This window comes from Periplaneta americana, chromosome 13, assembly GCF_040183065.1.
Source record: "Periplaneta americana isolate PAMFEO1 chromosome 13, P.americana_PAMFEO1_priV1, whole genome shotgun sequence".
NCBI lineage: Eukaryota > Metazoa > Arthropoda > Insecta > Blattodea > Blattidae > Periplaneta > Periplaneta americana.
The window spans coordinates 96,500,026-96,517,469 of record NC_091129.1 but is presented as its reverse complement, the minus strand read 5'-3'; the positions used below and the strand labels follow the sequence as shown (position 1 = coordinate 96,517,469).

Here is a 17,444-nt window from a genome sequence, read left to right as displayed (position 1 = left end):
TTTTTGCCAAAATAAAATAATTTAAATGATATGTTGAGTGGTCCGATAAGCCGATTTCTAAATATACCTATAAATTGCATTGTACAACTACATCATTAATACTACTATGTAGTTCAAATTAAATTCTGTTTATGATAAACTTTTGACAGCCATTGTGCAACTTACATAAATACATATTTGAAGATGAAAGAATTAAGTCACTGCCATGAACATTATTAGTTGCTATAGGTGAAAATTGGTAAAGTCTCACCACTACACATTGTGGGGTTCCTCAAGGCTCAATAATTGGTCCCCTATAATTTTTAATAGCAATAAATGACCTTCCAGAATTCATTAAACCAATAACAATTATGCATGCAGATGACACTACTTTCCTATGTTCTTCCCCTGCTCTAAATCAATTACATGCTCTCAACAACGACACTCTATCATAGATGGCTTTATGGTTTGAATCTAATGGTTTCTTGCTTAATCAAAAAAAAAAACTATCAACTTGACTTTCAGCCTAAACTATCTAATAAATAAGGACAACAGACTCAACTACACAAAATTTCTGGGACTTTTTATAGACTCCAGTTTAACATGGGATAAGCACATCGAATACATATGCACAAAGCTATCAAGAGTTTTATATTTGCTAGAGAAATTAACTACTTGCGTTTCACATTATTATTTAAGATGTGCCTACTTTTCTTTCTTTCAGTCGATAATTCGGTATGCCCTAATTTTCTGGGGAAATGGAACCAAAATTGGAAGCGTCTTGATTTTACAAAAGAAGGCCATTACAATTTTATGTAAATCAAACTATCTGGAACATTGTCGGCCACTTTTCAGAGAATCACTAATTTTAACAATCATAAATTTGTATATATATATGATCTAGTACTTTACACTCGACAAAATATCGACAATTACTCATTAGTGGCCAATAAACATGATCATGAAATTAGAAATAGTGAACAAATTAATATTCCATATTGTAGATTACACAAGAGCAACACGAACTTTTTAATTATGGGGATGAAATTATATAATAAACTCACAAGTCAATATTATAAATTACAAATCAATAGTTTCAAAACTAGATTTTACAATTGATTATTAAATAATCCTTTTTATTCTGTTGCTGAGTTTTTCAACAAAAATTTGTATAAAATTGTATTTTAATAAGTAAGTTAAATTGCAATTTAGTTAGTTTTCTTCAATTTAAAAGTTTCAAATTATTTCATGTTTTCATTGTGTTACTTAAATTTTACTGTTTCTGCTGTTAGTGTTTTTTTAAATGTATTTATATGTTTTTTTTCAATGTATTCTGACGAAGCCTAAAACTTATGTCTAATGACCAAATAAATTGAATTGAATTGAATTGAATTGAATTGAATTAACATTATGATTATAACATTATAAAAATTCCAATCAAAATTACATCTTTCTCGCATCGGAATTATCTCACTGAATACAATTCGTGCTTGATAATTTATCGTGATAATTTAATTCAGCTTGCCTAGTGTTGCGTTTTCGCAACAGTCTGCATTAGCTATTTTTCTGCAAAAATGCAAAGGAATGAATTACAAAATTAACTTTTATTTCATTGCTGTGTATACTAGAAGAATCAAAGGAGCCTGCAGCACAATAATTAACTTCCATTTCAGTTTCATGTGCTGGTGGAAAAATTATGAAAATATTCAACAAAAAAAAGTCTTGGGCATAAATGGGCTAAACTCATGTATGTTATCATAAGATAATTCTTTTTTCGACGTTTGGTCTCGAAAAAAATATCATGACGACATACGAGTCGCAACTTTTCAATAATCGCCACATCCATTTTTCTGAATTTTTCAGGAACTGAAAAATACGTTTTACGACTTTTAGTTCAGCGTTTCTACAAGTTAACCAAACAAGTTATTTATACACCAACTACCAGTTTTATACCAACTTCAATTATAAAATAAATAACTATGTAATAAATGACAAAGAATGTTGAGTTGAAAGTACGAGAAGGCGAGTTTTGATCTGTCAAAATGAATAAGGCAAGTTTTTTAATGCATATTATACAACTAGACATTCGAATTTTAAAGACACTAATTTTGTCCAATTAAAAAAACCCTCAACAAATGCTTGACATCTTCATTTTCACTTAATATACGACATCGACAGCATAAGCAAGTAGTCTTGTGAAATTATAGAAGTGCTTAAAGCGACCAATATGTTTTTTTCTAACTTTCCGAAGTGAATTTTCAGATATGAAATTAAAAAGTAAAGAAAATAGTCCACCTTCTTGGCGAACATAAAAATTCAATAGAAATATTTCAGAAACACGATTAAATATTTCAAATTTACATTTGCAACCCATTGTGCGATCTTTAATATGCTAAAATTAAGCCTGTTAAATTATGTGGTATTCTTCCTCTTGTAAAACTCATCACATGTAACCTCCTTTTATATTGGCATAGACCATCATCTTAAAATAAATTATAGGGAAAACAGTTTCATACCTAGCCACCTATCTAGATAGATAGTCTAGTCCAACTTTGTTTCTTCCTGTTGATTAAAAGTTTACTAAGAACGTTCTATCTCTAGATAACAATAAAAATGCATACATACACTAAATTCTTCTGACCTTTGATGTTACAATTTAAGGGATTGAAAAATTAATTGATAATTTCCTTCGCTTCCTCAGTTTAACTGTTATTTGAAACTATGCCAAACTCGCAATGAAAATGCCAAGTAGTGACTTATAGGCAACCGTTTTCCATTAACTAACTCCCCAGCAATTCGTTTTCAAAGTGCTTTAGTGAACAAAGTCAGCTTTACAGATTTCAATGTCTTTGCCATCTGTTTTACTATTGGTACACTATTTGTCTGTATTGACTCTTGAAACAAAAACTTACTGTTCGCACAGAGACATTTCACTTGTACATAAGTGGCAATTGCAGTATGTGGAATATAATTTTGTTATGTAATGTCCATGAAGATGGATTCGGTGAAAAATGAAAAGTTGCATAGGTTTACATGCTGTATATCTTTAAGTAGAACTACGTGTGGGTTCGATTACCGGTCGACAGGCGCACAGCTTTGCTATACTGCATATCTTCTTTACGTAGAAACACGTGTCGATAAGTGTATACTTCTACTATGCTGTTCATTTTTACTATAACTATGTGTGAGTGCGATGACCTGTCGACAGGTGCATAGATTTACTACGCTACATATCTTTACGTACAAGGGGTTGTTGAACAGCGAGCGGAACAAGGAGAACAAGGGAAATACAGAAACGACAAGGATAATTCAAGTACTATAAGGAGGAGAAAGGAATGCAAGGAGAATAAGGTAAATACAAGTAGAGTAAGGTTAATTCAAGGACAAGAAGGAGAAGGAAATGCGAAGGATGGGTAAAGGGGGGACAAGAAGAATAGAAAGGAAACAACAGAAATGCAAGGAGAAGAAAGGAAATACAAGAAGAACAAGGAAAAAGGGAAGACAAGGGCAAGAAGGGGAATGCAGGGAGATCAAGGGAAAGACTAGGAAAATAAGGGTAATACAGGGAAAAGAGTGGAGTACAAGGAGAAAAGAGGAACACAAGGAGAACAAGGGGAATGCAAGGAGAACAATGGCAATACAAGGAGAACGATGGGAAATGCAACAAGGATAAGGGGCATATAAAGAGGGCAGGGAGAATAGGAGGCGCACAAAGGCAAGATGATAAATACAATGAAAATACAATGAGAACAAAGAAATACAAGGAGGACAAGAGGAATGCATCGATAACAAGAGAAATATAAGGAGAACAATAAATAACAAGGAGAACCAAAGGAATACAAGGAGAACAAAAGGAATAAAAGGAGAACAAAAGGAATAAAAGGAGAACAAAAGGAATAAAAGGATAACAAAAGGAATAAAAGGAGAACAAAAGGAATAAAAGGAGAACAGAAGAAATAAAAGGAGAACTAAAGGAATACAAGGAGAACAATAGGAATAAAAGGAGAACAAAAGGAATAAAAAGAATACAAGGAGAACAATAGGAATGAAGGAGAACAAAAGAAATAAAAGGAGAACTAAAGGAATACAAGGAGAACAATAGGAATAAAAGGAGAACAAAAGGAATAAAAAGAATACAAGGAGAACAATAGGAATAAAAGGAGAACAAAAGGAATAAAAGGAGAACAAAAGGAATACAAGCATAACTAAAGGAATACAAGGAGAAAAACGGAGATACAAGGAGAACAAAAGGAATAAAAGGAGAAGAAAAGGAATACAAGGATAACGGGAGGAATAGAAGTATAACAAGAGGAATCCAATGAGAACAGGGAGAATAAAAGAATAATATGGAAAATACAAGAACAGGGAGAATTCAAGAAGGACAGGGAGAATACAAGGAAGACAGGGAGAATACAAGGAAAACAATGGGAATACAAGGAGGATAAGGTACAAACAAGGACGATAACGGGAATACAAGAGAACAATTCCAAAGTTACCCCTTCCCCAAAACTTAGTGAGGAGAAGGACGTAGTTCTAAGTCAGTGCAATTCACTCAGATTGATTGAAATTGGGCTTAAGTGCGGCCGGGACGTGCTGCAGAGACTCGCTCCCATCTTGTGCATTCAGTTTTTTTTTATCGAGACTGGCATTACCTGTGGAAGTCAACAGTCCAGTACCAATCCAGGGTTTCATAAATTCGTATCCAAAAGACTTCTCTATGTGCTTGCTGCTACTCATGATCACCTGCAACAAATATTATACTCTTGAGAGGGGGGAAATTTTGGTCATTTTCAGTAAAAAATTGCACAATGTTTTAATTGTAATATATTTCAATGTCTGCATTTCTTCTGAATTCTATTTCTTCGGTTTTTGGTATTATTAATCTTGGTTTAAGCACCACATTGCTAAAAGAAACAATAAAACGTGCTTTATGTGCGCTAAAAGTTGAAATATGCTTTAACTCCTTACATATGCATATTTATGCACTATAAAATCTGGACCTTTGTTTACAAATAAATTGAAATGCATGTAATAATGGTAGCATGTGCTTTGCAACTAAGGAATAAAACAAGCAAATATGGTGAAATCCGCCTCCTAGTTATCATCAACCTCTGAGATCAACAGTCTGGGTGCAATGTCTTCAAAGATTTGCGATATACTTCGTTCCATAATTTGTCACAGTCTAAGTAAACATTGCCGGCAGAGAGAGAGAGAGGGAGGGAGAGAGAGAGAGAGAGAAGAATAATTGTTATTGAACCAATGGCAGAGGTCTCATTCCACGCTTATCTGGAAGTCGGTGTCTGAAGCGTTCTACCCTTGTCCTACTCCAAGACAAGTGTGGAATGAGACCTCTGTCATTGGTTAAATAGGAATTACACTTCTCTCCTCCTTTTCCGGCAATGTTTACGTCGCCTGTCACATTATGGAACGAAGTATAGAAGATGCAACTTCTTTCACCGGACATAACTCAGGAGGACGTTCACTATTTTGTTTGTTGATTCAGGTGCTAATGTTCTGCCTCCAAAACAACATTGTGGGTGGAAATCTTCTCGGGTAGCAGCGGATTATGTTGAGAATTCCCTTCAAAGTAAGATTACATTTGCCGACAAGACTTTTCAGAGCAGAAATGATATTGTCTCGATTTCCGAAGATACAGCACTATCATACACTTCTTGAGAAATTAGCAAAACCTTGAAATAAAAAGAATATGGACAATACTACTGCAGTGACTTTCAATGATTGAATAATCTTTACTAAAACGCTATGTTTTTTTTTTCTAAATACATGTTCCCTTTAAGATAATTTCACTTACCGCATTGTTTTTTCTCTTATGGTGATTCACGAGGATTTACCATCCTTTACGGAGCTTATTCTGTAGACATTTTGAGCAAAAAATGTAATATAAACATAGTTCCTATTCTTAATATTTTCAGAGTTACACTATTTTAAAGTTGTTTGTAAAATACGTTTTTTCTTTAGTTTCAAGGTAAAAGAATAATACAAATAGAGAATGAACCATTCAGAAGTATCACTTCTCTAATTGGCAAGTATTATGAAGCAAAAAAATGTGCTGTGAACTCTTTAGTTGCTTCATATAGACATCTTTTTCTATTTTTAACTAGAAAATTATATTTTTCTTACGCACTTATCACAACAATAAATTATTACAAATCACACCACTTCCATTGTTTGCAGTTCAATTTTGCATGCTAATTTAACAGTCTTGAAGAATTTACAACACATTTTAAACAATGTCGCCGTCCGCTTGAGTACACTTGGCCACACGCTTGTGAACGGCACTCGTCGCTCTACGTAACTGCATACGGCTATCTTTGATTTCCGTAGCGCTCGCGCTGTCTTCTGACTGCACGCTGACCAAGATCACGCGTTCAGAGCAATGCATTCCAATAACGAAACGTAACTCTCTAAATATTGAAAATAGGACCCACGTTTATATGACATTTTTTGCTCAGAATGTCTTCGGAAATGAGCCCCGTAAAGGACGGTAAACCCTCGTGAATCACCCTGTATATGTAGCAAGCAGGCAACGTGTGACTTTGTCAAATTACAAGACATGTAAACAACATCGGCAAGTACGAGAGAAGAATACGATCGTCGAATGCAAGATGCTTTTATAGCCAGATTAAGAATGCAGTATAATAGCCTTATTTTTAACGCCTTGACCTTCTTCCAAAACTAAAAATTATTGCGAATAGGCCTACTCACTTCCAGATGTTCTGGTTCCATGATGTTGATCTCCGCGAATCTACCACCGATCCAGGTTCTGAACAATGGTTTATATTTGTTGGCTATATCGATGACTACTTTTACTACCTCTGAAATTGTATAAAAATACACAAGAAATATAATTTATTCAAAATCTATTACATAGATATTACACTTAATATGAAATTATTTTATCTTATGTATGGTATGTTAAAGTACGAGTACTACTGGTTTCTGCACATATTCTGAATTAACTTGGAAGCGAGATATTGACAACGTTTTTTTTTTTTTCTAAATTATCTAGAGTGATGTATGTTAATATGGAAGTTAAGATCTTTTTTATCGGTAAATTTACTGAGAAGTTTCCTTCTTTTTTTTTTTTTTTTGTTTATCACTGTTTCAAACGCATTTAATTTACCACACTGACTTATAAGGATATACTTACTTCATCAATAATACAGTATTTGATCAAAAAACAGTTATTAGGATAATATTGTATGAAACTAATTTTCAATCAAGCAGTCCTCTTTTCATAAAACTCAAGTTTTTAATTTAATTTATTTATACATTTATTATTTAATTATTTATATTAATAACGCTTTAGAATATAATTATAAATAGCCTGGATGATAAATTCACAATTTAAAAACTAGACAAAGAATGAATTTAGATTTACCGCGTTTAAATTTAAAAGTACTTGAATACGTACTTCTGCTTTTACTGGAATAAACTTTTGTACTAAAGTGCTTTTCTCGGTGAGATAGTTATCCTTTCTATATTTTTACAAAACATATTGGACCGACAAGTCAATACAAATAAATAAAATTGATACAAAGAGCCTTCATTTGACTGTCTATCATGCATCAGTGAATATAACTGCATAGCATGTAAAAACAAGTAGTGGGTACAAGTACCTTAACCTTATCCAGTATCATCAGGCAGCATGAGAAATTAATATTCATGAACGTAAAATTAGAAAGTGTACCAAATAGTAATCTTAAAGTATCATAAAAACATATTACAAGAAAAGTTCAAAGAGCATAAACAACATTGAGTTAATAAAATGTGTACAAGAATAATGAAACACATAAAATTTTGAACGTACAACTTGATACATCAGGTTTTGTATTCCTAATTAATTTTAACTTGTCTCACCTGAATATGTCACTTTTTTTTCTTAATCGTTACGTTCAATATTACATTTTCTAAATTTTTTTATTAAGAAAAAATATTTTCTGAAGGAACAAGTAGAAGCTCCTAGACCATGTTTGTTGATGTAGATCTTTAGAATATTCCTGTAAAAAATCGTGCAGATATTTAATTGTATATTTTATAATGTAAATGCTTTACGATTGTAAAAAAGATTATGCAAATTTGGTATTATTTTTAATGATAATTATTAGCTATTTTAATATTCTGAATAGTATTTTATAAAGTGTAATTTATGCATATTAAGCATGAAAAATTTTGTACATGTAGTTTTTATAGTAGCTGAGATATATATAAAAATAATTTATCTAAATTTTTGTAGGCCAATGCTGTACCTCTCCTCTTAAACCTAAAAGGTTCGTTCCGATTGCATGCAGAAAACTTCTTTCTTCATCTCGCTCTTGGTTTTCCTACGTTTCTTTGCTTTTCTGGATTGTTAGTCAATGGATACTTGTTTTGATATCCGATTGTTGTCCATTCTTTGCATATCTTCAAACCAGTTTTATCTCTATGCCTTAATTATATCAGTTATGTTAAATATACGTGGGTCATTGAATAATTTTATTAGTGGCAATAATATCTGTATGTGTCAGCGGCAAATAACGTAAATTGATAACACTGAGAAAAAGGATCATCTGATGTGTGTTATCTGTGAGTTTAAAGGCAATAATCTCATTTTTGTAGTGAATTTAATTTATGGATTTGAGGGAGGTGGGGTATGATGATAGAGACTGGATTAATCTTGCACAGGATAGGGACCGCTGGTGGGCTTATGTGAGGGCGGCAATGAACCTTCGGGTTCCTTAAAAGCCATTTGTAAGTAAGTAAGTAAGTATCTGAGTGTTCTACAATGTTCAGCAAATACGAACAAAAATAATTCTTCATTAAAATTAAGATTGCAATAGGCAAGATTGCCTCTCAGAATACTTTATTTGAAATTTTGCCATTAATTTTTAATGACTCGTGTATTAAGTTCTTTCATAATTTATACGTCTTAAGAACCTCATTTCTGTTGCTTCTATTTTTGTGAGCTGCGTTTTGGTCGGAGTCCAGTCTTCTGATCCATATAACAGCACGGGAACAGCTATGATTTTGTAAAATTGTAATTTTATTTTACTGTTGCAGATGATAAGTGAAACGAGAGGAGCGGTGACGAGTTTTGGTGCAATGCAGGGAAACGGGAGTTTCCCGAGAAACCCCTCTGCAACATCTGCATCGTCCATTATACATTCCATCACCTGGCCTGGGATTCAACTCAGGCCTCCTGGATATAAGACCAGCGCACTACATTAGAGCTACAGACGCGGGCAGGATGACTTTCATATCAGCACTGGATTCATAAATGCCACCCGTCGAACTTGGAACAATTATCGCATATAAAGGGCGCACACGGGAGTATTGAGTTCCTAGATGCATGGATTTCTCCAGAGTCCTGCCCTCGAAAAAGTCCTGATGCTCAAGAGTAACACATTCAGTTTATGGCTCAAGCGCTGGTCTTCCGTCCAGTCGGCTCGAGTTCGATTCTCAGCCAAGTAGTTATGGAATTTATGATGGACAAACCAGGCGTTGCAGAGGGTTTTCTATGGGTACTCCCGTTTCTCTCTATCGTTCCACCAACTTTCTCTAACTTCCCCTCACTTTTTCTGTCATCTGCAGTAGTTAAAAATAACCTGGGATGAAATTGGGGTAGTACTGGCTTCTGGTGCTTGAAGCTCCGGGCCTATCAGGTTCTCATCTGGGGATGAGACTGACTCTGTTCGGGTTGTGGCAAGCTGCGCACCTATAGGACTTGGACAGTCATCTGACTTCGAAAAGCCAAACTAAAATGTTCATATGATAATGATATAGGCAGGGTGCGAATTACATTTTTTGATGACGGGGGGAATATAATCCTAGATAGAGAATACCACACATAAAATTATTATTATCCTTATTCAATACAGCTCAACGCTTGATCGTACTGAGTTGCTTGTCTTGCATCTTGACCATAATTATAATTATATCCTTGAACAGGCTTAAGATAAAATGTGTAATTCCTAAGTTATTGATTGTTGTCAGCTTGCCGGTGATGATAACATATCAGTATTATTTGCTTTGCTTACTTTATGCTTTATAAAGTATATTCATATTAAAACAATAAAATTATATTTTGTGAGGGAGGGAAAGAAGTTATCCCTGGCAAGGATGTTAATATGAATTTATGAGAGAGGGATAACTATCCAACAGGGGGGAAATCCCGCCCCCCATTCGCACGCTGGATATAGGTATATTTGATGTCAAAATTTAAATCCATATAATGTGGACCTCACAATTTTGTATTCGTTGGCACAATTACATTAATTAAAGGTATACCTTTTGTAGACGCTCTTCTAATTTAGATTCATACATTTTGCTTATAATAATAATAATAATAATAATAATAATAATAATAATAATAATAATAATTCTTTATTCATACTGGCAGAGTTAAGGCCATAGGGCCTTCTCTTATACTCTGTCACAAAGTATACAAGCAGTTAAAATTTAACAAAAGTTAAAGAACAGAATACTAACATATTACAATAATAATAATAATAATAATAATAATAATAATAATAATAATAATAATAGCATAATAAAATCGACACTAAACAATATGAAAATAATACCATAATAGAAAAAAAGTAAAATACATTGGAATATAGTGAAAGCGACTCATTTAGTACAAATGGTTAATATGGAAAAACTTAAGGAAGAATATATCAAAATGGAATGTAATAAAATAATAATAAAAAAGAAAATAAATACGAAAATTAAATAAAATTCACGATAAAAAGGCTATGATAATAAATTCATCAGCTGATAGAGAGAACAAAAAGGGGAAAGGAGGGAAAAAGAAATATATAGCCTATATTTTTACAAAACTATGGCAGAGAAAAGGGCTCATAACTGAAAGGAATCTAATTCAAAAAGTGCAATTTTAATTTATTTTTGAAACTAGACAATGTCCGACATGTTGTGGTAGAGAGTTCCAGAGATGAGCTGCAGAGACGGTGAAAGATGAAGAGTAGAAGGATGTTCTGTGTTTAGGAATGGACAGTGTGATATGGATTCCCTCATTGTTGTAGCCTCTTTCCCCTACACTCATTCACTATTTACTATAATCTCTTAATTTTGTCTCCATTTAAATTGATCAGTATTCCCGCCTTTAAAACTAACGACTTAATTTAGATCATTCAAAATTGACACTTTTACAACTCTTTTATTGATTTCCAGTTCACATATATCGAACTCACTCTGTTTCTAATACTACTTGTTGCTAATCCCTACTACGCCATTATCCAATCAAATAAATGCATTACATTTTCTATCTCACTTATTTTCTACATGCTATACTTCACTATCCTGGCTAGCCCCCATCACCACCTTCCTCGCCTATTTTCATTATCTTTATCTTCTCACTTATCTTCCTACTAAACACCTCATACACACATTGGCACATAGACATTCCTGTTAAAACTTGATTTTTCTCACCACTGCGCTTCGCGAAGATTATTGGCAAGAAGGTGCCGACGATCGGATAGGACTTTGGCCCTGGCAACAGGTTCACTGTCCGCACGAACTGGGCCCTTTTGCTGTCCCGTAGGAAGAAGTACCAGGTCGCCAGCACGATCAGTGCCGCGACAAGCAGTAAGCTGACATCCATGCTGCAACATACACAACAAGCGATATGGTAATAGGTTAAAGGCAGAGTTTAAGCCATAGTCGCATTTGTCGCATGTTTTTATATTCGACTTCTAAAAATGCAAAAAAAAACTTTCAATGAAATGTGCAAAAATGCGACAACCACATTGGACTTCAGAAACGAAGATGGTAATAGAGAAATTGAAATCAGAAATGTGTTTGAACTAATCTGAATTTAAATGAAGTGCTAATGGCATGGACTATGTTCAAAAAGGTATAGAGCAATACTGTGCTCCAACCACGAGAAAGTCTCCGCCGGATGAGACGAAGGGGGGTAATGCTGTGAATGAATGTTGATGTCATAAGATGTCATAAGGTCACACACGTGGGTACTCTTATCTCTATTGGCTAGCTCTCACAGCACAAACTATAACATTGATACAGACATATTGATACTACCCTAGTTACAAAATTAGATCACAGTTAATCTCCTGGTCTTTTAATCTCTTCATACAGGAAATAACATATGCAGGAGAGCGCATGGTTTTTAAACTGGCGTTATAACGGTAATATTATTTATCTACTTCGTTCCAATAGGTGAGGCAATAGTAAGCACATTCCTTTCACGGTTCATCTCCTGGTTGGAGAACAGTAGATGTTCAGGAATTGATTTCAAAGAATTGACGCAATTCATGTAAGTTAAGTGAACAATTTCTTCTAATTGATTTATATAATTCCATCGCATACTGTAAATTGTGAGCGACAGTTTAATTGCATGAATCTTGTAAAAACTGGAATAAGAAACCGCCTCTCAGTAAAAAAAAAAGTCACCACTCTACTAACAATAAATCTTGAACGGCCTACTCGTAAAGAATTTCAATGTTTAGAGTTCCCATAGAATAACGCATTTTAATGTGATGTAAATTCAGCAGTAATTGATTCTAAACATGCCTACGTGTAATGATTTACTTACATAAGTATATCTAGAATTTAGTAAGATGGATTGAAAGTAATAAAACTCCAAGCAACAAGTTAGGCCTACGTAACTTTTTGTTTTTGCCTACTTTATTAATTTTACCCTTCTGTAGAACCATTTATAACATTGCACAAGTTTTTCGCAATTTGCACAAATATAATTTTCCATTTGTGAATTTTTGCGACAATTATTTATTTTCTAACTTAAACCCTGGTTAAAAGTAAGGTAAAATAGTTAAATTAACTTCTTAGCCGCAGGCTTTGTGTTGGATATATAGGTCTAAACATTTTTCGAATGCATCAGTACTTGTAATGTCAAGCGATGTTGTCATATTTCCGTTGTAAAGATTATCCCTAACAGGACTCGAAATTCACCGGACCGGAGTTTCGGTTTCGTGAATTTAGGGAACCTTTACGCTCTGTCTAGTAAGAGAGCTATAGTCCATTCCTGTTTCATTTGTATTATTATACTTTAATACATTTTTCAATTAAGTACCAATTAAATTGTTAAAAATACTGACGACATTGTCGGCGTCGGTACTGGTTTATTTTATTACAGCATTCGTATAAATAGGCCTAAGTTATCGCTAATTTACAATAATCTTGCGGCATTTCTTTAATATTATGTCAAAGTATCAACGAGGTTCTAAACAATATCGAGGGTCCACCGCTGTGGAGTATCGGTTAGCATAACTCACTGTGAAATGAGTGGATCCGGTTCAAATCCTGGTTGGGATAAGTTACCTGGTTGAAGTATATTCCAAGGTTTTCCCTCAACTCATTAAGAGCAAATGCTGGGTAACTTTCGGCGCTGGACCCTGGACACATTTCTCTGGCATTATCACCATCATCTCTTTGAGACGATAGATAACCTTAGCAGTTGATAAAGCGTCGTAAAGCCTCCAAATAAAAAAACATTAGGAGGGCGTTAATCATTAAAAGGACCGCAATTCAGCAACACTTTGTCACTTCATATCGAGCTGATGATCAGATGTCGTAGGCCACTGTTAGGCAGCGAGTCGAATTTCTTATTGCTTGAACTGCGATATGAGTATCCATTTGAAAGGATTCGCGAAACAAAGGTTGTTGTCATAAGTGTAGGGCCGGAAATCAATTTCTTTCGCTAGTAATAATATACGCGCCAAAGTAAATTATTAAAGATTTGTGCATTTTATTGAATATATAATTTTTTCGGCTAATTAAAGTGACTACTGTTCGCGGTTTACATGTTAATACTATAAAACAATAAACATTTCCGAAGACCTGTGTCCATAATAGGGCTATATTAGTTGATGCGTGTTATAAATATTTCAATGTTAATCATAATATTATTACGCACGGACCTGGTTGCTTGACGTCCTACTACACCAGTGTTATGAGTTGACTGTACTGTCCGCAAAACTTATCTGGGCACTTAAAAGAGACACGAGCGGGGGTAGAGAGGTTGCTTCTAGCGGTAGCGACGAAGGAGAGGGGAGGACGTTCTACGAGACGGGTAAAATACATTTGCTTACTCAGTGTGATCAAAGACTTCGTTGTACTCACAGTTGTGTATTATTATTATTATTATTATTATTATTATTATTATTATTATACGGTATATTTATTAATATTAATTATACTGTGTTACAATAGAACATGTTCATGAATATCTTTATAAAATCTTTGAAACGTAATTTTTTCACAGCCATCCAATTTTTAACAAATTTTAACGTGTGTTTAATTTTGTATAATAAAAATGCTAATGTCATTATTACTTAAACAATAATTATATATACATAGTCAATAGTTTTTTTATATAATAGCTAAGACACTTAACATAACAGGAAAATCCATGGAAACAATAAAATGTAATGAAATATATGTAATTTTATTTTAAAGTTAAAAGTGGGGGGGGGGGGGTTCGCACCTGTAAGTCCCCTTGCGTACGCCCCTGTAATAGACCCATAGCTCTTTTACTTGAAAGACTTTATGTATCGCATACCATCAGTAGTTTACGGTCAGATACGAATTGTAATAATTATTGGAGTTGTGGTTATTCTGTATTGTACAGAGATGAAGAAAAATGTAATTTATTTATTTGTCATTTTGTGAATCCATACACTTTTACCTAACATAGCCAATGGAATGCACCGAAAATAATTACCGAATAATGTTTTTGTAACTGTACGTACAACTGCTGCAGCGATGGTCAGGAAGGTAGCAGATAGCTATGGGGCAGTGAGAGAGCGCTAGGGAACCCAGCTGCCTAGATAAGTTGCGCGGACAGTACGTACCTGATGCACGGCGTAGCAGTAAACAAACGTAATGCTTTTAATATCCCCATTCACCACGTTGCGGGCTAGATCGGGGCTAAACCTTCGGATTCTAGACATCTATCAACTCGAGATATGACAATGTCGTTATCTACTCCACGCGGAGCATCGATGCCAACCTCCAAACAGAGAATTATGGAATAATTCCATAATTTTTAGACTACAATTATTGTAGTCTAAAAATTATCGTATTTTCCACAAAATTAACGCAAACATACAATATTAATAATAGTATCATACTATTAAAATTTTACACAATCTATCTATACTAATAATAAATCAGTAGCCAAAATTTTTCTGGTAATTTTCTATTTTCCAAAAACAATTTGTGTTAACATGTATAATTAATCATCCTGAAACCGAAAATCGCTTTTTTGAAATTTTTGTCTGTATGTCTGTCTGTCTGTCTGTCTGTCTGGATGTTTGTTACCTTTTCACGCAATAATGGCTGAACGGATTTCGATGAAAATTGGAATATAAATTAAGTTCGTTGTAACTTAGATTTTAGGCTATATGAAATTCAAAATACGTCATTTAAAAGGGGGATTATAAGGGGGCCTGAATTAAATAAATCGAAATATCTCGCATATTATTGATTTTTGTGAAATGTGTTACATAACAAACGTTTCTTTGAAAATTATTTCCGATAAGTTTTATTCTTTACAAAATTTTGATAGGACTGATATTTAATGAGATAAATAAGTTTTAAAATTAAAACACAAGGCGGTGTAATGCAATAAAAAACAAATGACTTCGTTTATAAGGGGCCTTTGACAACAACAATTGAAAGCTATTAATCATAGCCTACAGAGAATGTTTCTGTGTTTGTATGAAGTAATAGGCTATAGGAAGCTAAATTAACAGATTTGTATAATTAATTAATTAAATAAATAAATTATTATTTCACTATTGGAAAGTGTAGTTTCTCTAGATGGACATAATACTATAATATTATTACAGTAACTTCTGAGTGAATGGAGGACAGGTAAGATTAAAAGAGCTTCTTATGCACAGAAAACCTGATAGGCTATTCTGTACATACGTTTCCTGTATTTCTTAAAATAATGTTTATGTGCACATTCATTTCATCAAACACGAATGTTCCCTGGATCAAAGTCCTATTATAATTATGTAATTACTTTATATTTATTTCTAACAGGTGCAGCGGAGCGCACGGGTACGGCTAGTACTAAATAAACTTCAATCACTTCTCGCACAGAAGTAGCCTCGACGACAGCTACGAACAGACTATTTTGATTAATTGATTATCAAAATATGATGCAAGGTTACAACTGGGGGGAGAATCCGACTCCTCCGTGAGAGTCTTGACGGATAGCGGGACAGATTTAAACGTTTATCCAGATAGTACCAAAAGAATAGAATAAACTCAAATGTATTCAATTAATGTAATATTTTCTCAGTATGGAAAGCAAAATGGAATGTATTGAGGTGATTAATGAAAATTATCGTATTATCCTACAAATGTTATCGGATATCGTATCAAGGTTAAAAATGTTGCACAACGCGATAATTTATCGCATGGTTGGCAACGCTGATATGGTGTTTTGATTCCACGAATTAGTAGAGTGCGTCATTCTCCTCCACGAATGTTTTGCATCTCTCATTGCCTCGCGCTCCGTAACCGCAGTGGCGGCATGAGCGCTCGGCAGTTACGTAACATGGGACGACAACGGATGTGTAGTTCATTGCGTCCAGTGTACACAAAAGTAGATTAACTGATAGCGGAGTATTGGGCGAAGGTGGGGGGAACAGGCTTGTTTATTTTTTCCATCTAGCGGATCCAGGGTTGCCATATTAGTACGCATACGGTTATTTTGATTAATTGTTCGAGGTACAGCCGCACTCTATTTCGTACGCAATATTGTACGACTATTTTACTGAAGGGAAAAATTATTTTTGAACTTTTGTTGGTTTATAGTTAAAATAGAATTAACGGTTAATTCGTCCCTTTTAGATAAGTTTTCTTCATTCGGTATGTCCTTGACTAACACGAAAGAAACAAGCTTTCAAGGGGTGAGAAATACTTTGAAAATCGATATGTTGACTACGCTTGTCATGCAAGCAATAATAGTTGAGCCCTTGAGTAAAATAGTGGACCATGTCCATATTTTACATTTCAAGAAAACGGCATTTTAGTTCATTAACTAATTTATTTTACACATATCACCGGTATACATATAAAGTTCCTAATTAACTCTTATATAGGCTATATACCATTGATGCAAAATAAATCGGATAATAAACTAAAATGCCGTTTTCTAATGTGAAATTTGGGCACAGTCCATTATTTTATTCAAGGGCTCAATTTGTCATCTTGAGCTCTAGGTTTCTTGTAGACATATATGGCGCGGTTATATCAAAGTAGTACGAGTTAAATTAACTTCCTTGTATTTTCGATATTGATAAAAGAAATAGCACCGCAGTAGGATTAGAAAGTTTAAATAAACACGCTGATGTTATTCGGTGTCGTTGTGGATGTGAACAGTAATAATTAGTATTTTGAAATTGAGACAAAAATTAAAATTTAGTGGTAGAATTTTTATATATAATTGGTTT

The 17,444-nt window shown here is 33.9% G+C and overlaps 1 protein-coding gene and 1 long non-coding RNA gene across 2 annotated transcripts in view; one reads left to right on the top strand and one right to left on the bottom strand.

Annotated features, from left to right (window-relative positions):
* LOC138712145 (uncharacterized) overlaps positions 1-10,293 on the top strand; it is a 204,356-nt gene extending 194,063 nt beyond the window's left edge. The window contains exon 3 of the long non-coding RNA XR_011335641.1: positions 9,040-10,293. This is a non-coding gene — a long non-coding RNA (uncharacterized lncRNA). The remainder of the gene's footprint in view (positions 1-9,039) is intronic.
* The window catches only part of LOC138712134 (cytochrome P450 4C1-like), a 70,223-nt gene that overhangs the window by 49,930 nt on the left and 2,849 nt on the right, over positions 1-17,444 (bottom strand). Inside the window, exons 2-4 of the mRNA XM_069843597.1 lie at positions 11,428-11,600; positions 6,706-6,815; positions 4,632-4,722 (exon numbers count right to left, since the gene is read on the bottom strand). Of these exons, the coding sequence (XP_069699698.1) occupies positions 4,632-4,722; positions 6,706-6,815; positions 11,428-11,599 (373 nt within the window). The 5' untranslated portion in view covers position 11,600. The remainder of the gene's footprint in view (positions 1-4,631; positions 4,723-6,705; positions 6,816-11,427; positions 11,601-17,444) is intronic.